The following is a 24,689-nucleotide window of genomic DNA, read 5'->3' on the forward strand; positions in this document are numbered from 1 at the left end:
TGTTTAGGATCACGAAATCAGAAGGAGAAGGAGCTGGTATTCTCACAAAGGTTTTCTTCCCCAGCCTTATTTATTTGCCAGGAGTGTGTCCATATAGTCCCTGCTTGGCCTGCTCTGTGGAGAGCAGGAATTTTGATGCCTTGAACACTGTTTTTATTTTACATAAAGAGTAAACAAAGATGCATTATAAGCTAAATCGTCTCCGTCTTCGTCCCAGGGAAAAAAAGCTGACCTTGTTTTATTTCCTGGGCGGGTGCAGGATTGTCCCGTCAGAACCCCGAGGGCTGAACGATGGAGCTTGTCAAAGAGAGGCCCCATGTAATGAATCATCTTCTCACAGGTGCACACCACACATATTAAAGGAGGGTTGTATGAACACTGTGCCCTCTACAGTAACCTTTCAATGTCTGCTTTAACCCTTGTTCCAATCCCTTTTCATCAAAGGATCATTTTATGCAGCCAGCTCTAAATGGAGGCTCTCAAAAGCCTATTAAGATTTCTGGAAGGACGGGGTGTTGGTGTGGAGGGAAAGTTGGTTTTAATATCTATAACTCATTCTCACATCAGGTCGCTGCTTCCTAGAGCTGTACCCAGAAATAGGACGCCCTGCTTCACTCCTGCCAGGCAGTTGGCCCTTGAGATGTAAATTTTAGGAGTTCAAGATAAGAAACCATATCCACTGAAGGGTATTTTCTCTGATTTTTCTGTTCCTACATCTAAGTAAAATACACTGCTATGCTCCACCACCTGAACATTTGGGATATAAAAAATTTATTATTTAGAAGGAATTATTAGGAATTTTTTCTTCTGATGATTTAAAGGCTGATCGCTTTGCCAATTAGATATTCTCAGGGGCTAGAGTTACCACCTTTGCTTTTTTGGCCTTTGCCAAACCCCAGGATAGCTCTCCCGGCCCCTAAGTTTCCATTAGAAACTTTGGGAGGCCGAGGTGGGTGGATCACGAGGTCAAAAGATCGAGACCATCCTGGTCAACATGGTGAAACCCCGTCTCTACCAAACATACAAAAAATTAGCTGGGCATGGTGGCGCGTGCCTGTAATCCCAGCTACTCGGGAGGCTGAGGCAGGAGAATTGCCTGAACCCAGGAGGCGGAGGTTGCGGTGAGCCGAGATCGCACCATTGCACTCCAGCCTGGGTAACAAGAGCGAAACTCCGTCTCAAAAAAAGAAAATGATCTTCCAAGTAGAAGATCAGTTGGTATTGTGCATACATTGAAGACTTGACTTTAAAGTATCTTATTTTAGAAACTGTGGTAAGATCATTTATTTGAAGTGGTACACAGACCTCCTAAAGTGGAAAAAAACATTACATTCACAGAGAAATCAATAATGCCCACTCATGAAGTCTTGTCTAAGTTTTAACATATGTGCTCAATGGGGTCGTGTCTTCCACGTAGGGCTGAAAGAGTTTAAGAGTTAAAATACTCAAACTTCCAGTGGCTAATTGACCATATTCAGGAAGCGATATGGTTGGGCTTTTGTTTTGTTGTTTTGTTTTGTTTCTGATATTTAGAATATAAACCTGGTTATCATCCCAGGAAAAGGTGTACGTCCTGCATCTGTTGGCATAGAGATACTTTTGTGGGCCTGTGAAGTGAGGGGAACAGCCTGCGGTCAGATTACACCAAAGGAGACAGGCAAAAATTGTGTGTTTTTGGTTTTGTGTGTTTGTGCGTATTCCTTTGGTTTATGTTAACGTGGCACAAGAGGTAGAACCAAATTCGTACAATTAGCCTTGCTCAAATACCATTTAAAATAGGATTACTCCACCCAACCCATATTCAAATCTCCATAGCACTTTTCCCAGAAAAGATACAAAGAGAAATTCTGAATATATTTAAAGATCCTTTCATCTGAAGTCTTTACATCAACTATTGTTTACATTTGGAAATTAATCCAGGAGTAATCACATTAAAATCTAAACCTAAGTGTGAAAAGCATGTTTTTACTCTACTGAGGGTTTTGGGAGGTTAGATCTGTTGAGAAGGGATGGGGTGAGATGGGAATCCTATTATCAGAAATGTTCTGATCCTTGCTCCCCTCCTGCTAGATTCTTTTGGCTACCCAAAAACAAAAGACAAGATTGGCCAGTAGTTAAGACTTTGGATTCAGAACCACCTGGGATTGGGTTTAGGCTCCACCTCTTTCTAGCTTTATGATCTTGGAACCATGACTTAACCTACCTAAGTCACAACTTCTTTCTTTTTTTTTTTTTAATTGTACTTTAGCTTCTGCGGTACATGTGCAGATCATGCAAGATTGTTGCACTGGTACATTCATGGCAATGTGGTTTGCTGCCTCCATCCCCCCGTCACCTATACCTGACATTTCTCCCCACATTATCCCTCCCCACCCTCCCTCCCACTGTGCCTCCCCTAGCACCACCCCCCCAATGGATCCCAGTGTGTGATGCTTCACTCTCTGTGTCCAAGTGTTCATTGTTCATCACCCACCTATGAGTGAGAACATGCAGTGTTTGCTTTTCGGTTCTCGTGTCAGTTTGCTGAGAATTATGGTTTCCAGACATTCAAATAGAACCTATATGAGGCAGCCGTGAGACATTTCCTGTCTCACAGGGCCCACAGTCTATGCCACTGGAGCACATTTGCAGTGCAAGTAGTCTTAAGGCTGCCTCCTCAGCTGGGCAGATGCCCACCCGACATGGGGAGACATGCCAGAATCTTCTTTCAGGCTCTTGGCTCTCAACTCTCAGCAGAAAGAAATCCCCCTACCTGGGACTTGGACGTTTTGCTTCCCTGTCTTGGCATCTGACTGTGTTTCTATTAACGGGATATCAGTAAACTTAAAGAGATAGGAAGTCTCCATATATTGAAGAATTTTTTTCTTGTTCCTTCTTTTTCCCCCAACCAGTAGTTATTATAAGCAAACATGGAGGAAACGCTGTAATCATTTTTATAACTTTCTAACCACACCCATTCATGTGCCATTAATTCAAAGAACAGACACTATTCAATAGACTTACAAATTTTAACAGAAATACTACATTCTAAAGTCAGAGTAGAGGCCAGTCATGGTGGCTCACACCTGTAATCCTAGCTCTGTGGGAAGCCAAGGCAGGCTGATTGCTCCCGTCCAGGGGTTCAAGACCAGCCTAGACAACATGGCAAAACCTTTTCTCTACAAAAGATACAAAAAAGTAGCTAGCGCTGGTGTCAGGCACCTGTAGTCCCAGCTACTTGGGAGGCAGAGGTTGCAGTGAGCCAAGATTGTGCCATTGCAGTCCAGCCTGGGTGACAGAGTGAGACCCTGTCTCCAAAATAAATAAATAAAATCATAAAGTACATATCTTACCAGTGATGTTAAAGGTTCTAAAATTTTATCATACCCAACTTCACTCTGAGGTGGGAAGGTAGCATATGTCCTCCTGAAATTAGTAGTCATGAACTTGATCATGACTACGGCATTGCTGAGAAAGGCATCCTAGTTCTCTGTTTATTGGATCTGGAAATCACGCAAGTGTGGCAGGTGGACAATGGAATGGGTGCTAACTGTGGACTTGTCTGAATTTCAGGTTGGCCCATAACTGGCTCTGTGACCTTGGGCAAACTACTTGAGCTCTCTGAGCCTCAGTTTTGCCAATTATAAAGTAAGGGTAATAAAATCTAAGCTCCTAGGTTGTAAACATTAAATGAGATCATGTGTGGGAAAAGCTTACCACAGTGCCTCGGTAACAGGCTGTCTCAACAAGTGGTTGCATAATTATCATCGTCGTCATGGTTAAGAATTTTGCCTCATCTTTTCTGGAAACCTATATTTGATCTGGACATGCAGCAAGAGGCAGCACAGTGAACAGGCAAAAAGAAAGGGTTCTGGAGCCAGACTGCCATCCACCAACTGTGAGACTGGGCAGTTTCCTTATTGTGTGCTTCAATTTCTTCATCTGAAAAACGGAGATAATAATAACACCAGGCCCTAGGATGAAAGTTCTTAGGATGGCATCAGGCATATAATCATCAGTCAATAATACTGTCACCCAATAAATGCTATCTATTTTAATCAAGATGGTATGTGTTTTCAGTTCATAACTGTGCACAAAAATCCATGCTGAAGTCTGTGTAGTGTGAGGAGTTCGAGAATGTGAAAATCTTAGTAGTAGGGCATTAAGTTATTTTAGGGAAATCTTACCCTTATCTTGGATAGTTCCGTAGGGAGGAGGGAAAGTGTGAGTGTATACACGTGCTTCTAACACTTATTCAGTGGGTACGTTCAAGATTTGGCAAGGAGATTTACCATCGACTTGTTCAGCTGTAGAATTGGCTTCCATGGTGCCCCTGGCAATATCTCCTTATTGGCATTATTGCAGAAAAGTAAAAGCAAATGAAATTTTATTTTATCCTGGGGCTAAAGAAAGCATTCTCTACATTTTAACTGAAGCTCAGAATGTTTCCTGATGAAATTAAATCTTGGACCACTGAGAAATTTTCTTTTCTTTTCTTTTCTTTTCTTTTTTTTTTTTTTTTTTTTTTTGAGATGGAGTTTCACTCTTGTTACCCAGGCTGGAGTGCAATGGCATGATCTCGGCTCACCGCAACCTCCGCCTCCTGGGTTCAGGCAATTCTCCTGCCTCAGCCTCCCGAGTAGCTGGGATTACAGGCACGCCCCACCATGCCCAGCCAATTTTTTGTATTTGTAGTAGAGACGGGATTTCAGCATGTTGACCAGGATGGTCTCGATCTCTCGACCTCGTGATCCACCCGCCTCGGCCTCCCAAAGTGCTGGGATTACAGGCTTGAGCCACTGCGCCCGGCCGTGAAATTTTCTTAAGTGGCAGCAAGTAAAGTCAAAGATGTTGGTCCTTAAAAAGCCAAACAAGGGGAAAATCAGGTAAACGTTACTATTTCAATGTATTAAAAAGAAGGAAAGGCAGGGCGCAGTGGCTCATGCCTGTAATCCCAGCACTTTGGGAGGCCGAGGTGAGCGGATCACCTGAGGTTGGGCATTCAAGACCATCGTGACCAACATGGAAAAACCCTGTCTCTACTAAAAATACAAAATTAGTTGGACGTGGTGGCACATACCTGTAATTCCAGCTACTCGGAAGGCTGAGGCAAGAGAATCACTTGAACTTGGGAGGCAGAGATGCAGTGAGCCGAGATAGCACCATTGCACTCCAGCCTGGGCAACAAGAGTGAAACTCTGTCTCAAAAAAAAAAAGAAGGAAAATGTCAAGAGATTTACCTAGTCAGGTTACTCAGGAATGCACATACTATTGTTTAACGGCTGCACAGAGTTGGTGTGGTGAGATTTGGAAGGATTTGCTGGAGGAGTGTAGGATAGGCACTGCCTCCTAAAATGACCACAAGGTCACGATGAAAGAGAAGCAATCAAATGATTCTAACAGCAGCCTGTGCTTTATAACTTAGAGGATATGAGGATATGCCCTTGATTGTACAAAACCATTGATTGTGACTCAACTCTATTCAAAAGCTCTGGGCTGGAGAGGGGTAGATGGAAAGGCAGGAGCACCACCAGCATCATGGATCTACACAGCTGGAAGGCCATAGCAATGTCATCACTTTCCAACATGGTTAAAAACACATATCTTATAATTGAAGCAACGTGATGTTCAGATGGAGCTGTTGCTCTGAGTTGTAAGAAGATAAATAACATCTCCAAAGAGCCAGAGAGTAGCTAAGAACACGGGCTTTGACTGGAACCCAAACACTGTCATTTCTTAGTTGTGACCTCGGATAAGTTATAAAACTTTCTCTGAGCCTCTGTTTCCTCATCAGTAAAACAGGAATAATAGGCTTCTGACATAGATTGGTTGTGGGATTAAATGTGGTAGAAGCAGGAAAAGTGCTTGGCACAGTGCCTGATGTATGTCATAAGCATTTAGTAAACCATAGCTATTCTTTTAGGATGAAAAACCAGCAACTGACTCTGCATTGGGGGTTGCTAAAGTCATGAGCCCATCATTTAAATACATGGGAATCTTTTAAAGCAAACCACTGCAAAATAAATGAAGACTAAGTTACAGTAAATGCGAATCTCACCCAAAGGATTGGAATAGAATGAATGTATTCAGTGAGTGTTGAGTCCCTCTCTAGGCTTTACTAGGTTTGCTAGAAGCACTAACAAAGCCATAGCTGCACACGTTTGTGAAATTATTCTCAAACCCTGTGGAAAAGAAATAGTGTGTAATTCTGACCATGTGACTAAATCAATTAGGTGCATTAGACATATCCTGCCAAAGCCAGTTGATCAAAGGTTTAGGGAGATTCGCATATATTACTTTATTTCATTTTAAACAATGAAACATGTTCTAGGTATAGAAAATAATTATTGCAAAACAATACAAAAGGCACTCTTGTTTAACCACCTACATCAAATTAGCTTGGTATTAACCACCTAAATCATATTAGCTTTTTCCATATTAGCTTCAGTTTTTTTTTTATTTTTTTATTTTTGGGGGGCTTCTTTTTAAAAGAAACAGAGGGGTAGGAGTGGCAGGGAGCAGCCACACACAAAAATTAATTAATAAAAAATAAAAATAAATTTTAAAAGAAAAAAACAAAACATGACAGACACTGCTGAAACCATGTAACACCCTCTTCTCCCACATCCCAGGCCATGATAAAATGAATCCTTTCCATCCGAGTTCTGCATTTTCACTTCAAAATATTGATTGGAGGAGCAAGATACAAAATAAATGTGTCCAGAATAATACCATTTTTAAATACAAAAAGCGCAGCAGAATATATTGTTTATACATTTTGCATAAATAAGAAACAAGTTTTGTTGAAAATTCAGAATTGGTGTCTATATGTTATCTCACAAATATTACGAATCTGTACATATCACATTGCTTAACTAATGGTTTTGGCCATCTTTTATAAACCAAAAAAAAAAAATCTGAAAAAAACTTTTACTTTCTCATTCGCAATGTCATTATAGGAAGTTTTATTTTTAAAGGTGTAAAAATTAAATCACATCGTGTGAACTATATTTCCAGTAGTATTTATTTTAATCGAATAACATTTCTTAAATTAGCTTTTTCTAAAGGAGACTGGGAAAGATACATGTTCATGGGAATAGTAACATTATAAGGGTTTTACACTGACTCCATCTGAATTATAAAGATAAAACAATAAACAACCTCAACCTTTTTACTAACATACCAAATTTCCCCTTTGAGCCCAGTTGAGAGGTTTATTTCCTCATTTCAGGAGAAGCAGTTGCATTAATGCGATGTTTCCCTAAGAGTGCGCTTAGAGAAAATGACGAGCCCCGCAAGATGCTCCACAAACGAGGGTCCCCTGGCCCCAGGAGCCGGGCAGAGCCGTCTCCGGCGTAGGACCCACCCGCGAGGGGAGCCAGGCGGCAGGGCTGCCCCACCGAGCTCCACCCCAGCAACCCCTTTAACTTTCTTAAACCCGTTTTTCCCAACCCAGCACTTTCTAGAATTCACGTTGGCAGAGCCCACTTCAAAAAATGCTGCAGGAAGCCATTCACGCTCATTCCTATCCACGTTTTTTACAATGCGGAATAGCGATTTAAATCAGAAAATAACCTCTTCCACGGGGGCTTTGCTTCGCAACGGGGGCTTCGCGGTGATTTCCGTGCTGTTTCTGAGGGCACACACCTACATCACACGTTTGCAGAAATAAGGGGTCTCCACCTGTTCCCCCAAAGTCCCAGGGACTGGTTATCTGCAAACCGAGGGCAAAGGAACGTGGGGCGATCCGGGGCGCTCGCTGAAGGGGTTCTCCTGCAGTGCCCGGGCACAGGGGGCGTGGGGGGCGGCGGTGGAGGGGAGGGCAGGAGTGTTCTCGCCGTCCTGAGGCCTGGGACCCTCTTGATGGTAAACGGCGCCGTAGAACCCCGAGGGGCAGGGACTCCGCGGGCGGCGGACTTGGCGGGAGGCTTGGCTGCGGGGCGGACACGCGGGACGTCGGCGCCCCAGCTGAAAAGCGGGGCTCTGCCTGCTGCCCGCGGCGGGGCGGGCCGTGCCCAAGGTCGCCCCGCCCTCCACCCTTCCACCCCCACCCCGTTTCTGAAATGAAAGACTTAATCGCTTTAGGGTCCACTTAAGGAACTGAGAGTGAAGCCCTCTCCGAACTCTTTCTTCCTACCCTCCTTCCCCAGCAAAACTCAGCAGAGCAAGCCGCCATGTATGATAAAGAGGCCTGCAGGAAGGTACAGTGAGAAATCTAGTTTGCGGGACTCTCCCTGAAGACTGGGCCACCGAGGGCCGACCTCTCTCCCACCTAAAGCAGAACTGCTGTGCTGTCACTTTTCCCCACTCTGGCTTCTGCAGCGTTTGGTTTATTTATTTATTTATTTATTTATTTATTTATTTATTTTGAGACGGAGTCTTGCTCTTGTTGCCCAGGCTGGAGTGCAGTGGCCCAATCTCGGCCCACTGCAACCTCCACATCCTGGGTTCAAGCGATTCTCCTGCCTCCGCTTCCCGAGTAGCTGCGATAACAGGCGCCCGCCACCACACCCAGCTAATTATTGTGCTTCTAGTAGAGATGGGGTTTTGCCATGTTGGCCAGGCAGGTCTCGAACTCCTGACCCCAGGTGATCCACCTACCTCGGCCTCCCAGTGAGACAACCTAGCAATGAGGAAAGAAATGCATGGGGAAGGCTTGCTGTGGGCACTCATCAAAGGAGACTTTCAGAGCTCAATAGAAAACCCTATCCCAGTGAATCTTCTGTTGGGCTGAAGATTGCAGTTGAAGATCATTGTCCCATGCAGCCCAATTGATTGAGCTCATAATGTGGTAAGACCCCGTACATTTCTAGATCCGCCCAGGATGAGATAAGCCCTTCCAAAGAAAAAGAGAAATATCAAATGCTGTATTTTAAGTCTAAGACACCACTGACTTTAAATTACACTTAAAGTCATACCACTGAGTTTTAGAGAAGAGGAAAGAAAATACTACCACATTAAACAACTGTATCAATTGTTAGAGGTAGCCTAATTTTAAAAATGTAAAAAAAAAGAAGATCATTGAATGTTATAATTGAGGGGGACACTATAATTGAGGAAATACATTATTTATTGGATAACAATCCTGACCTATTCCATTATCAGTAAGACCATACAATGGGCTGTTGATGATGGCTCCTTTTTAGTATTTAACAAAATGAGAGTAGAAATCATTTATATATCAGCTTTTCCAACTATAGAATGAAAATTAAACTTGATTTGAGTAGAGGGAGTGGGGACACAAAAAGGAGGAAGTGCTGAATTTTGACTTAGCATCCTAAAACAACATCAGCTCCATCTACAAGCGATTTTTATAGTTAAGAAGAAGATTATCAGAGAGGAGAAAACATTAAATTCACATGTGAGAAACATTAGACTTTCAAATAAACATTCAGTGTACCATTTACCCACACCATATGCCCAATAATGCACCCAACTTTCTTGTCGGCCTGTGAGTTATTGACATGATGAATACTCAGAGTCATCAACTCACAGAGCCAATAAGAAAGAAATGAGAAATAACTAAGAGGTAGGTAGGAATGGAAAAATCACAACTCTCAACAGTGAGAGGAGCCAGATTAAGTTCAAATGTAGGCCTTTGAATGACCTAATTGAATTTAGTGCATTAGCCATTGCTTCAAATTGCCATTTTTCTCATCAACTAAGCTTTTCTACGTGTATAACTAACAATGTAAGTAGATCCTGGGAAGACGCCATCAGGTGGAGAGTTGAGATACTACAGTGATGTGAAGATGTGGCGCAGCTTTCGATGCATAAGAAAATGCTATCGAGCAACAAACACACAGATATACAAACGAGAAAAGAAGTTGCATACTCCCTAGATTAGATACTTACCAACAGATACTTACAATAAATCAGTCTCCTTAGAGGAACGGAGGTGGACAGTGCAAATGTCCATGTACTCACACGGAAGGTGGCCAAGGATAAACAGGGATTTTCAAATCAGACAAATCTGAATCCTGACTTCATCTCCAAGCAGCTCTTCACCCCCTGCCAAGACATGTAAATCTTTCTCAGCTACAGTTAACTCTTCCATGAAATGACACCAACATATTCCTCTCAAGGTGGTTAGAAGGATTCGTAACTGATAACAATAATAAATTAATATGTTGCTGCCATTAATTGAGCACTATTTATGTGCCAAGCAGCTATTTATGTGCCAAGCACTTGATATATTACTTCATCTTTACCACCACACACAGTGTTGTCTGTTCCCATTGTACAGATTAAAAACCTTCCAGTATCACCCAACTAGAAATGACTGGACATAACAAACTCAGTTATGTCTATTAGAGATTGTTTGTAACCACTGTGCTGTAGTAATAATTTTAAACATTTTGTTTTGTTCACTGCAGCTAGAACCAAGTGGCTAGAATGGCACCTACCACATAAAGATCATAAATATAGTAACAAAATCTGTGGGCTGACTGGAGTATTTCACATGTGTTAATATGCTATTCAACAAGCATTTTTTAAATAAGTTTATCATTTCATTCCCACAATGATTTTGCACTGTTATCTCTAATTTACAGCTGAGGATCTGAAGGCTTAGAAAAGTTAACCAGGTCAGGCATGGTGGCTCATGCCTGCAATCCCAGTGCTTTGGGAGGCCGAGGTGGGGAGATCACTTGAGGTCAGGACTTCAAGACCAGACTGGCCAACACGGTGAAACCCCGTCTATAATAAAAACACAAAAATTAGCCAGGTGTGGTGGCAAGTGCCTGTAGTCCCAGATACTTGAAAGGGTGAGGCAAGAGAATTGCTTGAACCTGGGAGGCAGAGGTTGCAGTGAGCCGAGATCATACCACTGTGCTCCAGCCTGGGCAACAGAGCAAGACTCTGTCTCAAAAAAAAAAAGAAAGAAAAGTTAACCAGATTTCCAGAGCAATATAGTAAATGATGGAGCCTGAATATGAGCCCAGATCTGGCTGCTTTAAAGCCCAGCTTTCCTCTGAAGCAAAGCTGCTTTCAGCATAACATGAATAGGTGCCTAATACAGTGCCCGCCATATAATAGTCATTTCATAAATATAGTGCTCTCCTCATGCATATATATATATATGGGCCCCACCTCGGCCTCCCAAAGCACTGGGATTGCAGGCATGAGCCACCATGCCTGACCTGGTTAACTTTTCTAAGCCTTCAGATCCTCAGCTGTAAATTAGAGATAACAGTGCAAAATCATTGTGAGAATGAAATGATTTAACCCACTTAGGGTAGCTGATCTAAAATAGAGTGTGTTTGGGTTTTTTGTTTGTTTTTTGGGACTGAATCTTGCTCTGTCGCCCAGGCTGGAGGGCAGTGGTGCAATATCTCAGCTCACTGCAACCTCTGCCTCTTGGGTTCAAGCAATTCTCCTGCCTCAGCCTCCTGAATAGCTGGGAATACAGGCATATGCCATCATGCCCCGCTAATTTTCATATTTCTTAATAAAGATAGGGTTTCACCTTGTTGGTCTCGAACTCCTAACCTCAAGTGATCTGCCCACCTCAGCCTCTCAAAGTGCTGGGGTTACAGGAGTGAGCCACCGTGCCTGGCCTAAAGCAGAGTCTGTTTAATATATCGAAGTTTTATGTGGAAATGCTTCTAAGTGGGTCATCCAGCATTGGTATGTCTGATGAAATTGGCAGCTGTTTATTTAGTTAACTTACTTCCATTGTTTAAACAAGTCACATTTCGGGGTTGTCGTAAAAAGTAAAAGTAACAAAGGATGTTGAATCCTTGGCATTCACCTCTGTCTTGAAACCCATGGTCCTGCCAGCATGCAAAGAAGACCAGTCTGATGATTTTGAGTCAGCTGCGCACACCATTAGTGACTGGGCAGGCTAGACAATCTTGTTTTCTTTAGATTAGCAGCATCAGGCTAGGGGATGTCTAGCTTGCCTCTCAAAGGACAGGGCCACAGAGATATTACCTGCTAAGCTTATTTAACAACTGTTGATTTCCTCTGATGGTCCAGAATGAAAACATTCCCATCTGCCTTCAGTAAATCTGCAAGTAATGTCAGCAAGCTAACCTAGGTAACTAAAAGGAAGACATAAATAACAAGGACAAAACCAAAAATCTGTTTTAAATTCACATGGAATTTGAAGATTTTCTTGCATGTTTAAAATGGAAGCCTTTTTCATATGAGGATCTTCTCAGTATTAGTGGGTTATAAAAGAACTATTTAGGATTTTTAATATAAAGGGTAACATTATTGAGAGAAAGAATGTTTATGTTTAAAAGATGATACACAAATTCCTTAAATGAAAGTGTATCATCTTTTAAACATAATGAAACACAAAAGGAAGTGACATAGTGTGCTACTCCAGACTCTGAGAATTCATTTTGATTTCTGAGACTATCAAATCACACATATTTCTAAATATTGGAAAAGTAAAGTTCCTCCCCATCTGGGCTCACATGGAAAGAAAGCAGTAGAAATGGGGATAATATCTGTGGTTTTGCACATCTAGGCTGGTTCCTGAAATCCAGAACCTAGATGAATCAGAAAGTACTAAAAACTTACCATTCTCAGAAACCAAATATGATACTACGAACACTGCTAAAAATGCTCCAATTTTTTTATCAAAGTTAAGTAGATTCCAGTTTTAATTCTGAATTATAGATTAAGTTAATGGTTTTGTAGCTAAATATCTCAATGATTCGTTGATGTAAGTATCACTATTCCAGCTTTTCCACTACTTAATAATATATATGGCTAGTCTGTGAATGATACCATCTGGCACGGCTGTGAGACATGTTCCTGACAAGGCTGTACTTCAAAAATAACTTCTGAAATAAAAAATGCCAAAATTCATGCTATCCGCATAAATTATAAATTATTGAGCTTAAAACAGGACAGTCAGTGAATCATTACATTTATCGATTGGTTTATTAGCAATAATAAATCATATTTCACCAGGACCAAATTTGAGGTGCCTTTCAAATACGCTTTTTTTGAAGGACGTTTAAAGTGGGAATCAGAAAACTATGAGAAAATGCAATTGGAAGAATATATCCAGCCCTCTTTGCATACGTCTATCGACAACTGCCTGATCATTAGGCATAAGGCTGCAGATCGGTCACCTATGAAAATGGGGATGCAATTTTATGAGAGAAACTCATCAGCATAATTCTAATGAGTTATGGTCTTTGTTGTGAGAAATAAGAAATTCTGTGGTCTCACCCTAAAGAACATTAAAAAAACATAACTAACAGGAAATTGAAAAAGTAATATATGTTTGAGTGATGAGGACAACTTTTTTCTGATTGAATAGATAGATATATTGCATGCAAGTATCAAAATACATTTAATTATGCCACAACAATGGATATTCTCTTCACAAAAAGCATATGAATCATCTTGGACTCACAAAACTGGGTGGTGATAAACAGATGCATCTTTAATGGCACTTGGCATGGCTTCGTTCCCACCCTCTTTTTTTCTTTGAGTCTTGTTTTGTTGTTATCCTCATTGAAATGCAGCTTTACAGCCTGTATGTGCTCACTGAGGATAAACACAGCGCTAAGAGATGCTAAATATGTACAGTATTTTCTCAAGCAATTGCCAAACATTTTCTTCACCAATTCCTATTGCTCAAAAAGACTTGGAATATTGGACATCGCTGGTCCAATTTAGGGTTTCGTTGTTTGTTTGTTTGTTTGTTTGCTACCACTGCTGCGGCTCTTTTTTTCTCACCTGGGAAGAAAAATAAACAGTTCATAGGTTCAGGGTTTTATTTAGGAATCTTTACTAAAGCTTCTAAGGACCAAAACTGAGTGAAACTAACAGGTGTTCTCCCAAGCAATAAATAACTTTAATCTGATTTAGTCACTTAATCTGGCATCAACAGGCATAAGCAGAAATACTTTGGCAAATTCTAGGTATTTTTGCTGGTATTAAAACTTAAAGTTTTCGGCAAAGCCATATAAAGGCTCACAAAGTTGGTCTTTCCGTAAAACGATGGCTTCACCACAGTTGTGCTTCTCTTTTAAGGGGGAAAGATGTTGTAGCAATTTGATAGGGTCGGCAGCTACCAAGGAAATGAAAGGAGCTCATAGTTTAATTTGTAGTCACTGTGGAAAAAAGGAAAGAAATTATGAAATGAAATGTTTCCGGTTTATCCATAAAAAATTGTCTGTTTTCTGGTATCTGGAACATTCTTAAACTTTCTAGTGGACAAATATAACCAAAATGTAAAACTACTAACAAGAATTGGAAATTGAAGCATTAGATCATGTTTACAAATATTTTCATTTCCTCCCACTAAATAAGTAATATTCAAATAAATCAAGTGAGGGAAAGAAGAATAAATAATGTAACATGCTGCAAAGGGAAGCCAAGGCCACAGTGGTTCGAAGGCGCTCACTTTTATGTGATATCGCATGTGCCCTTGTTATAAATAACTTTGCCCAAACAGAATAGCATATAGTGCTGAGCATCTTGCTTATCTGGCCCTTTCTAGGAGAACTGCTTTGTATCCCTAAGTATTTCCCTTTAATCACAGAGGAGGCTAGTCAACGTTGATTCCAACATCATGCCTGCCTTGGTCTGTTATGGCTGCTATAACAGAATATGGTAGACTGAATGGCTTATAAACAGCAGAAATATATTTTTCATAGTTCTAGAAGCAGAGAAATCCAAGATCACAGTGCCAGCAGATTCAGCGTCCAGTGAGCACCCGCTTCCTGGTCTCAGACCGCTGTCTTCTTCCTGTGTCCTTACATAGTGGAAGGGTCCAGGGGTCCCTTTTATATGGACACTAACCCCATTTGACCTAATCACTTTCCAAAGGCCTCACCTGCAGATACCATTGCATTGGACTTGAGGTTTCAACATGTGAAGTTTTAGGAAATAAGTTCAGCCCAACTGAACCTTGACAATAGCTGGAGATAACATTTTGCACCATTGACTCTTCCATCTCCTGTTTTCATCGTCCTACTTTCTAGTTGAGTAAAACGTATTCAGAGTAGAAGGAAAAAAGTACCACAGAGAAATCAATTAGCCTTAAGTAATCCAGAGCTTTTGTATGCTTTTCATTATGCAGATATATAATTCATATATAATTTTAAAACTGGTGCTCATGGCAGGCACCTATAATGTGTTTAAAAAAAGGATACATTTCCTAGACACCGATTGCTGCCAACCAGCCACACCAGGAATAGACCACGAGGGCAGTTACAATGAATTCTCATTTAATTCTCATGTCAATGTGATATAATCATGTGTAAATTTAGTTTACTCCTTCGATTATATTCAGGATCAAATCCTTTTTCTACCGATGCTTCTGAAAGCTCGAGTGGGAACCCAGATAAAAGAGAAAATAGCAAATATCATAATTATAGTAAAATAGGTAAGCCCAGATATTATACTGCATCTTAAAATTAAAAATTTAAGAAAAAACAAGCACTCATACACACAGAAAAACAAAATCACAACACCTACCTCCAAAGCGTGCAGTGTGCCAGTTTCAGTTGTCGTATTATTGTGGTAGGAACTGTCAACCGTTCAGAATGGGGCGAAGGCTGCTTACTTCATTTTGCCAAAGGGTCTGAGAAATACTCAAGTCCAATAAGGATGGTCATTGTATCCATTGAGTTGACTCCTACCTGGGGGGACCTGTCAGTTCCCTGAGATGTAGACTTTCTTCTGCGAGGTTTGCTGCTAATGGGCTGCGTAACTAGGGTTCAGGCCACACTCTATACGCAAATTATTCCTGTAAAGCACCTTTGGAATCGACATTATTCATCTTGTCTTACATCATTAGCATCTAACAGGATCCCTTCTCCCTGCCTCGTCATTTGTAATTGGAAAACACAGATAGACACAATAGGTTTCTTCTGCTTCAACAACTGCACAACTAATGCATTTGAATAGTACACATGTTCAAGTCAGCTGAAACTTCAACAATCACTATTATTAATAGCAGCCACTACCTCTCAGAAATAAGCCAGATTCATAGTTTATGGGAAAATATAGTCTGCTCACAATTTAAAATGCTCTACCTCTGCTGGCTTCTTAAATTCTTTCTTCTCTCTTTTCCCTTGTCTCCTTCTTGCTTTCTTTTCTCCTCTTGTTTTTCAAGCATTCTTAGTTGACAAAGTCCCGATGTTCATTATGACTCACAAAAACGTCTTTCCTGAGTGTCACTGACGTTAATATTTGAGAGTCCCTTTCAGCCTTCTCAGGGGTGCTGTTCCTTCCTCTGCTCTTGAACAAAAAGCTCAGCGGCTTCTTGCTTCTTGACTTCTCCTGGCATCTCAGGTAACACAATCTTGTACTGTCACTTTAAATTGCAAATAAGTTGCCCATTCCCTGACAACAGTCCCAACTGCCACCCTAACTTAAAATACCATTAGCAGCCCCAACGGGGGCCTCCTTCCTGCTGCTTGCTGCTGTGGGAAAGTGTAGCTGGCCCCTCCTGTTGTCCCTGTTGGAATGGTTCCCATCCTGCTCCAGCATGCGAGTGATGCCCTCCACCAGTCAGGCTGAGGTGAGGAAAGGAGAGAGGAGCAGATGAGAATGGCAGAAGGCTTCCCGCTCTCTGGACCAGCCAATGGCTCAGGACAACTCTTGGGGGCACTTTCATGAGCTCTTTTGAGGCCCGGCTGGGACCTTTCAGTGGCACGTTGTTATGGGCACTGTGTTTCCTTCTGGCTGCCCACTTCCTGCTCAGAGCTTCGTTTCCTCCAGATCTACTGTTCAAAGGCCTCTCTGGTTGTTGTCCCAGTACCCATTCCCCAAGGAGTCCTCTGGGACAGGATTTTAAATGGTTCAGACCCATGATACTGAGCCCAGAGAAACACTCACACATTCTTGCTCCTGCTATCACAGGAGAGTAGCTAGTGCCAATGGCAGACAGTGATCTTTCTCACTCTCTTTCTCTCTCCATCCCTCTTCACTTCCTTCCTCTTCTTCTTCGATTTTCCTCTCTTTCACCCTCCCGTTTTCTTTTTCCTCCTTCTTCAGCTCAAAATCCATAGCCTCTCACCTTTTCATTCCTCAATAATATTTCCCCCAAATTTGAGAGCACAATATTTATTCAGCCATTTTCATTATCCTTCAGGTAAGGAGAAAGCTCCCTATCCTCCACCTCTGGAAGTGAGGAAGACACAGATTATCAAAACTTCTCTGTGTCTCTCCTGGTTGTTGAGACCTGAGTTCTGGAACTGTCTAGATGGTTTTCAGTAAGCTCCCCCATAAATCCAGCATGTAGTCAAGTTCCTCCCCAGGAATGCAGCACCAACTGGGTCTTGGTGCCCCCACGAAAGCTTCCAGTGAGCATTCTATTATAAAACAGGGAATATTAAATTATGTTTCATAATAAGCTATCATCTTCTATTCATCATGGTAAACAATTTTCGTCGTAAAAAATACAACAGTCAGAATAATTCAAAAGAGTTTTTGCAACTTAGTGTAAATGCCCAAGAGTTACCACACAAGCATGAAAACAAAAGCTATGAATGACCACTTACTGAACACTTATTTGGCTGGCAAAGCAGTGTTGAGTGCTTTGCATAGATTATCTTAGTACTCACAGTAACCTTACAAAGTGGACATTATTATTCCTATTTTACAGACGAGTAGACTGAGATCCTAAGAGACAAAGTAATTCATCAGTGATCTCCTACTAGTTAGTGGCAAAGCCTGGGCTTAAACCCAGCCAGTGGGGAACTTTTTTTTCCTTGGTGTACATCTTAAACTCTATTAAGGAGAATTATCTTTAATGGCTTTTAAGAAGCTTTTAGGGGAGAGGATTGTTTTTATTGTTATTGCTGTTTAAATAACATCCATTTTCAATTATTCCTCTAATAGTGTGACAGAAAGTGCCATTTTAAAGATCCTGACACCTCCAGTTCTTTACTCTTGCCTGTGAGTGTGTTCCTAAAGTTGAACCAAACAATAGAGCACCAAGCAAGGGCTCTAATTCTAACCGACAATAAAAAAACATCAAGTAGGTGGATACTCCCAGGGGCACAGTACCTATTGGTACCCCTAATAAAAACATTAAAGTATAAACCTTCAAAAATCCTTTCTCACAGTTGCTCATCAAACGAATATATGTCATCCATTTCTTGCAGGTTGGTCTAAGGTAATTTGTCTCATATCCTGGGCTGTAGTGATACCATCTTGGAACACATTGCCATTCCTATCCCCATACCCATGCCAGACGTTGTCAATCAATCAGTCATGACAATGAAGAAACTGTTTCTTCCCAAACTCTGGAACCTCCAGAGCTCCAGAAAGCCATGGCCAGAGGACTGGCATTTCCTGCAAGATTAAACCCATTTACTCTTGGGCTAGTGTCTTCCCCTGATTAAATGCTTTCATCTGCTTGTCTTTATGCCTTTACATTCTCTGATTCAGATTCACTTCTAAAGCCTCTCTCTATATTGATGCTTCTCCTGTTCCCTGTCTTGGACATAGCCAAATGCAAGAAGACACTAGTTTGCATCTTGGAAAAATACATTTTGTTTGAGAAATGAGAGTATTCTCCTATATTTCTAGAACCAATATCCTAATCAGAGTTGCCCAAATAATTCTAAGAGAGTTTAACCTTAACTTTCAGAATACAATGAGCCTAGAATGAATTTACAATATAAAGAAGATAAAAATCATCACTTAGAGGAAGAGAGAGAATACTTGTGTCCAGAACAGAAAAAACAGGGAAGGTGATTGGCTGTTTCTGTTTGGACATCACTCACCACCATCTCCCTGGCTCTCAAATGCTATAAGCTCTTTGTTGAAGAATGGACAAAATGACCCTCGTGTTAACAAAAATCTCTTGACCAAAACATGCTAAAAACAGGGAAGGTGATTGGCTGTTTCTGTTTGGACATCACTCACCACCATCTCCCTGGCTCTCAAATGCTATAAGCTCTTTGTTCAAGAATGGACAAAATGACCCTTGTGTTAACAAAAATCTCTTGACCAAAACGTGCTAAGATTGCACAAATATTTAGGAAAGAATTGTCTCTGCTGATGGATTGAAAGACCTGAGGAAGTCACCGATTTACACCATTAATGGGTCTCCCTTTCTTACATATATCAGCAACAGAATTGCTTGTCAATTTGACATCTGCAATCACGTTCTCCATAACAGAGTTTAACAGCCTATCATCGGCTATAACAACATGTAGGCTATCAGATGACTTGTCTGAATGCCCTGGGCTTCTGTGACACAACCCTCAGACTGCTGCTGATGACACACACCCATCAGCAGTGAATACATTCAGAGGCCTTTACCCATCAGTCAGGATTCATCTCTATTGACTACCTCAACTAGACTGAGGCGCATGAGGGCAGTGTAATGATAACCTCACGACCCGAAGGAGCTCCAGAGCCCTAAATTGCCAGGGTTTGCTACAATTGCAAACTAATTTTCATTATGGCTTAAGTTGTAATCGCTGCTGAATTGATAGTCACATTTGGGTGTAAGCCACTCACGTTCTTATGGAAACGGGGATCTTTTAAATATATGTGCTGGTAAACACTAGTAGTCATTGAACGATTCTTTTAGTTGCTCTTGCAATATGAACTTTATTCCTCTTCTGTGATTTATGCTTTTTACCCATTTAAGGAAAAAGACAGATAGACATTCACAGCAACAACCAAGTCAGTTCTATTTCAGAGAAGTCAGAACTCTTTAGGTCACAAATTATTTTTATAGTACTGCTATGGGCCTTGGCCTGGTTAAAGAATTTTTCGGAGATGAATTATAACTGGTGGAGAATCGGGGCAAAGACATAGAGCATCACCGCAAACAATGCATGAGCAGTTTGGTGTAGGATTGACAGGACAATGCCTTTACTGAAAATTTTCTAATGTTACAACCTAGGCATAGAGTAGCCCATGCTTTTTGAATTGAAGCAGAGGTTAGTGAATCGAGCAAATCCTATGCCAAGGAGTCATTGAGGCATTTCGATTCACACTTGGACACTACAGTAGCATCCTAGGTCTACAACTGATTTCCAGATCTGTAGTCCCTCACCACTGAGTCCATTCTGCTCACACAGTGACATTTACATGGAATCGCTCCATTTCTGCACTCCCCTCCACTCCCAACAAAACTCCCTCACTGGAACCCCTTGGCTGGATGGAATTTGACCCTCTCGGGCTAACCTGTCTCAACCTTTTCTTGCATCCAACTCCCTATCGCCCACGTTTCTCACCTTCAGGCTGATCTCCTGTTGGGAATGGTTTCTCTGCCTTCCCCAAATCTCACCTAACCTCCAGACCCCTTTCATCTGTGAAGGCCTCTTGAACCATCTCTACCTTTCTTCCTCAGAAATGACTCACTCCTTCCCAATAGTCTTTTGCACGCCCACCACGTGGGTATAGAGATTTTTCTCCGAGAGCTCTTGCTACTCATTTGGTGCTCGTCATTTTCACCCTTGGATTCTTGGAATCTCTGCATTCAAGGTGCCTGTCTTGTTTACCCCTCCCCTGCCCCAGCTGCATCTTCTTGGCATCCTTCATGGCACCTGACACAGTATTTATAGAGAGAAGGACCTACAGGTATTAGGCTGCTCTGTAGGAATCCTCAGCATTTCAGGATAACATAAATTTGTCTAGTACACTGAGTGGCTTCAACAGGAGTCACAGCCTAGTTGCCCATGTGCTCAGTGGCAAATCCTTCCATCAGGACTTCTCCTAGCCATAAATTTTAGCTTCTGGGAGCTGGAAAGTCAAACTCCATAAGGCTAGTTTTAGGACTGCAAGCATTGTAAAAGCATCCTCTTTCTATCTTTACTCTCAAATAAGAGATTCCCCTACAGCCTTGTCAAACTTCCTTTTTAATTTCCTGATTTAGTTGAAACATATGTAGATGCACATACTTCCCTTGAATATCAAAAGGCCTTTATTTAAAATATGATTTCCACAGGTAAAATGGACAACTTCTCATGACTACAGAGAGTCTCAGACCTTTGCCATCTCCGCTCCCCCGGTTACCTTCTCATGACCTCTGAAGTCAAAGTCCACGTAGGAGCTCTGATTAGATCTGTGGCTGTGCTAAGAGGGATCAGAGCCAGCATAAGCAAAACAGGCACATCAGAGAACATTTAGATGACACCGTGTGTGACCATCTTTATCCTTCAATGAATGGGAGCAGATTAAAACCAACCCATGGTGATACCTTCAGGAATATGACAAAACTCCCCATAATGCACCGCCAAGTTTTTGACTCATTGAGATGGTGACCCCAATACCCCTGAAAGGGGAACAAAAATAAGAAATGCATAACGTCACCAAAGGCTTCCTGACTTTAGAATTGCTCCTGACCCCCTACCCCCACCTCGAAGGCAGACTCTCTTTGTTAAAGGCACCGACAGTCAGGTCATTACAGATTCCTCTAGCACTACCGTTACCCTATCCTTGATAAGTGATGCTCAGGCCTAGAAAAGAAGAGAGGACAGGGTTGGGAGGAGCATAGGCAGCACCATGTTTTAGTAATGTGGCAGCACCCAGTTGGGAGTGAGGTTGTGCTTCAGGAAGAGGCTAATGACTTGTTTGCATTTGCCTTTCTTCTTCTTTCCAGCCAGAAAGCAGGCAGAGTATTTCATTACCGCAGAGGTGAGCACAGACTGGTGTCAATCTTCCCCGGGCAAGACGCCTCTCTCTCCGTCACAGTGTGTTCTGTAACTGTCATGTGCTGTGCTTACCCTGAACCATTCTTTCAAGCTACCTGCTCCCCCTGGCTCTTAACTGCGCTGACACCCTGCCTCAAACAGGACCCAGACCCCTGCCCCCGTAGGTGCGTCCATCTTCCACAGGCTTTCAGCTCAGGCCAATCGGATGAAGTGAGGCTGCAAAAGCCTAAGACAAGGGCAGAAGCCAAAGTGGGTAGGTTGGTGGCCGAGTGTTGATTGTGCATCTGTGGAAAGGGAGGTTATCCAACGTCGGCTGACGATGGGAGGCCTGTTCCCGGGCCTCTCTTACCTTGCCTATGGGGTCACAGAAGCCAGCCTTTGAAGCTTGGCTGTCGAATGCAAGACCACTCATCAATAAAGTACTTATGATCTATTGATGTGGACGCCTCCCGACCTTGCCCGCACTGATGGGACGTGCTCATTGCTGATGCTGCGGGCCAGGCATTGCGGGCTTGCTCAGTGAGACTGCAGCCCTGCCACACTCCCTAGGGGACAGCTGACCACTCTCCCAGTAATTACTTGACCTTTATCGGCCTCCATTGACAAATGTCATTGATACTTGGTAGCCACACAGGTCCTCCATTAGTGCCAGCCCACAGGGGCTTTTGTGGTAGACGCAGTGGCCCAGCGATGAGGAGGCTTTCTCCAGCACGATCTGTCACTGAATGGCGTGGTCTTGCAGTTCTCCTGTGGTTCCACCCGCATCTGGAGTCCCAGTGGGAGCTGAGTCTAGAAATGATTGAGTCAAAAAACATTTATTGAGAAGCTGTGTTCAAAGCACTGCTTGGGGTATCGTGCGGGTAGAAAGCTGTATCAATTACAAACCCAGCCCACCAGCAGTCTTTCATCTTGTGGGAAATTACAAACGATACACAGTGCATTTTCTTTTTTTTTTTCTTTTGAGATGGAGTCTCACTCTTGTTGCCCAGGCTGGAGTGCAATGGTGCGATCTTGGTTCGCCAAAACCTCCACCTCCTGGGTTCAAGTGATTCTCCTGCCTCAGCCTCTCCAGTAACTGGGATTACAGGTGCCCACCAACATGCCCGGCTACTTTTTTGTATTTTCAGTACAGCCGGGTTTCACTATGTTGGACAGGCTAGTCTCAAACTCCTGACCTCAGGCAATCCACCCACCTCTGCCTCCCAAAGTGCTGGGATTACAGGTGTGAGCCACCACGCCTGGCCCACAGAGAATTTTCTAAGACCTTCGCACCCTCCAAGGTCCTCCATGCAGTGGGAGCCAGAGGGAAGGATGGAAAAGCTTGGGGTCAGCCAGACCTGCACTGTAGCCCCAGATTGTCACTTACAAACGCCTCTGTGAAGACACTCTGCTGAGTTGCTTGGCCTCCCTGTGCCCCTGTGTCTTGCCTAGTAAGCAGAGGCATGACAAATATTACTTCATAGAGGTATTGTAAGAATATAGAATGCAGAGGAATGATACATGTGAAAACACTTCCTGAGATCTTATTACCATGTCCTGGTGGCCCTCAGGCCAGGTCACCATATTTCACCTCTGGGAGCCGGAGGCCTTAAAGGAGACTGGCACAGCAGAGCTGCATAGCCATCCTAATGTGTGCGGAAGTGGAAAAGCATCCACACAGCCAGTGCCACATCACATCTTGGGAGACACCACCACAATTGGAAATGGAGATCATATTTTAGGTTTTTACAGATTACATCTGTCACTAAGTGTGTCACTAATAACATGGTCTCTATTTCCAGATTCTATGGACACCCGGTCTGTCCGTTTGCTGTTTCTATTCATGGTGCCTTTCTCCTTGGCACAGTAATTGGATCTGGCCAGGCCCCTCCTGCGGTCAGTCCCCAAGGTCCCTGGCTGAAGCCAGAAGCCACTGAATGCAGAGAAGAGCCTCCCCTGCCACCTGCCATGGAAGCCCCAAGCCTGTCACCTTTAGGCCCTAGCTTTGAAATCACGTCATTTAAAAGGCACTTTCTTTCTGATTTCAGTCCTCAGTAGTCACTTCACCTCTAGTTTAAGAGTTTCAAACATTTGTCTATAATCTCATTTCTCTCAAGCCTTCGCAAAGCTTAGATCCCTTGACAAATGTGCCACAGCCAGTAAGTGGCACAGCTGGGAATGGAATCCTGTCCCTCTGTCTCCAGAGCCCAGGCTCTCCAGCACTATGAGCACCAGTGTGTGTGAGGCCCCTAATACTGCTGGGGGTATCAGGGAGCCCCTCCCCGGACCTTGGGAGAGAAGCTGGATGTCTGTGGAGGGAAGGAGGCAGAGGAAAGAATGTCAGAGGATCCCCTTGAGTTCCAGGAGTGTGGAGCCCCCCTGAGGTTGGGGGGTCAGAGGGGATGCAGCTCCCCAGGTGGAAGAGTGCCTTGAGTGCTGTGAGAAGCCCATTCTCCTTCTGGTTCGGAGAAAAAGCAGATGTCAGCTCTGCCCTGGCAAAAACTGCATGTTTATGCCTGAACAAATGCTTGATTTTATTTTTAAATAAGATGTTTCTCCCTTCCGTCCCATGAAACAGTTCATGTGTACTTATCTCTTCTTTAGACACCTGCCCCGGCCACTTTCTTCCACCACGCCCCCTTGCAGATTCTAAGTCGGCTCCCAAGCAGCATCCTACAGAGACCAGGCACTACGTGGTCTTTAGTTGCATGCACTGACCCTGCACGGAGCCAGCTCCTCACCTTTTGGGCCTGTCTCTTACAGATTATTGGGACCATTCCACTGATGCCTAATCCGGGGCCATCGAGCCAAGCAGCAAGCGGCACTCAGGGCCTGCAAGTGCAGCCAATCACCCCCCAGCTCCTAACAAATGCCCAGGGCCAGATCATCGCCACAGTCATTGGGAACCAGATCCTGCCTGTGATCAACACCCAGGGCATCACGCTGTCACCCATCAAGCCCGGCCAGCAGGTAAAGGTTCCCGGCCAAGGCAACCATGGCACAGGACACTCTCCTTACCCAGCTTCTCCTCATTGGTTTCAATCAATGAACAGCAATTTTTACATTACAAAATATTTGATCTCACTAACGGAACATATTGATAGTTACGAAATGGCATGTAACTCTATTTTTCAT

The 24,689-nt window shown here is 42.9% G+C and overlaps 1 protein-coding gene and 1 long non-coding RNA gene across 19 annotated transcripts in view; one reads left to right on the top strand and one right to left on the bottom strand.

Moving 5' to 3' along the window:
- Positions 1 to 24,689, top strand: part of POU6F2 (POU class 6 homeobox 2) — a 481,859-nt gene that overhangs the window by 423,877 nt on the left and 33,293 nt on the right. For all 9 annotated transcript variants that reach the window (XM_035253208.3, XM_078342242.1, XM_078342243.1 and 6 more), the window contains one exon: positions 24,318 to 24,524. In XM_035253208.3, coding sequence (XP_035109099.1) covers positions 24,318 to 24,524 — 207 coding nt within the window. The remainder of the gene's footprint in view (positions 1 to 24,317; positions 24,525 to 24,689) is intronic.
- Positions 4,782 to 24,689, bottom strand: part of LOC108592803 (uncharacterized) — a 154,493-nt gene continuing 134,585 nt past the window's right edge. For 5 of the 10 annotated variants that reach the window (XR_013523838.1, XR_013523840.1, XR_013523835.1 and 2 more), the window contains 4 exons: positions 15,430 to 22,364; positions 15,105 to 15,278; positions 14,786 to 14,929; positions 12,861 to 14,060 (listed from right to left, as the gene is read on the bottom strand). This is a non-coding gene — a long non-coding RNA (uncharacterized LOC108592803). Of the gene's footprint in view, positions 14,061 to 14,785; positions 14,930 to 15,104; positions 15,279 to 15,429; positions 22,365 to 24,689 lie in introns of all 10 variants that reach the window. The other 5 variants (XR_013523839.1, XR_013523837.1, XR_013523834.1 and 2 more) reach the window with 5 other exon arrangements.

Source organism: Callithrix jacchus, chromosome 11 (assembly GCF_049354715.1).
Source record: "Callithrix jacchus isolate 240 chromosome 11, calJac240_pri, whole genome shotgun sequence".
NCBI classification, from domain to species: domain Eukaryota; kingdom Metazoa; phylum Chordata; class Mammalia; order Primates; family Cebidae; genus Callithrix; species Callithrix jacchus.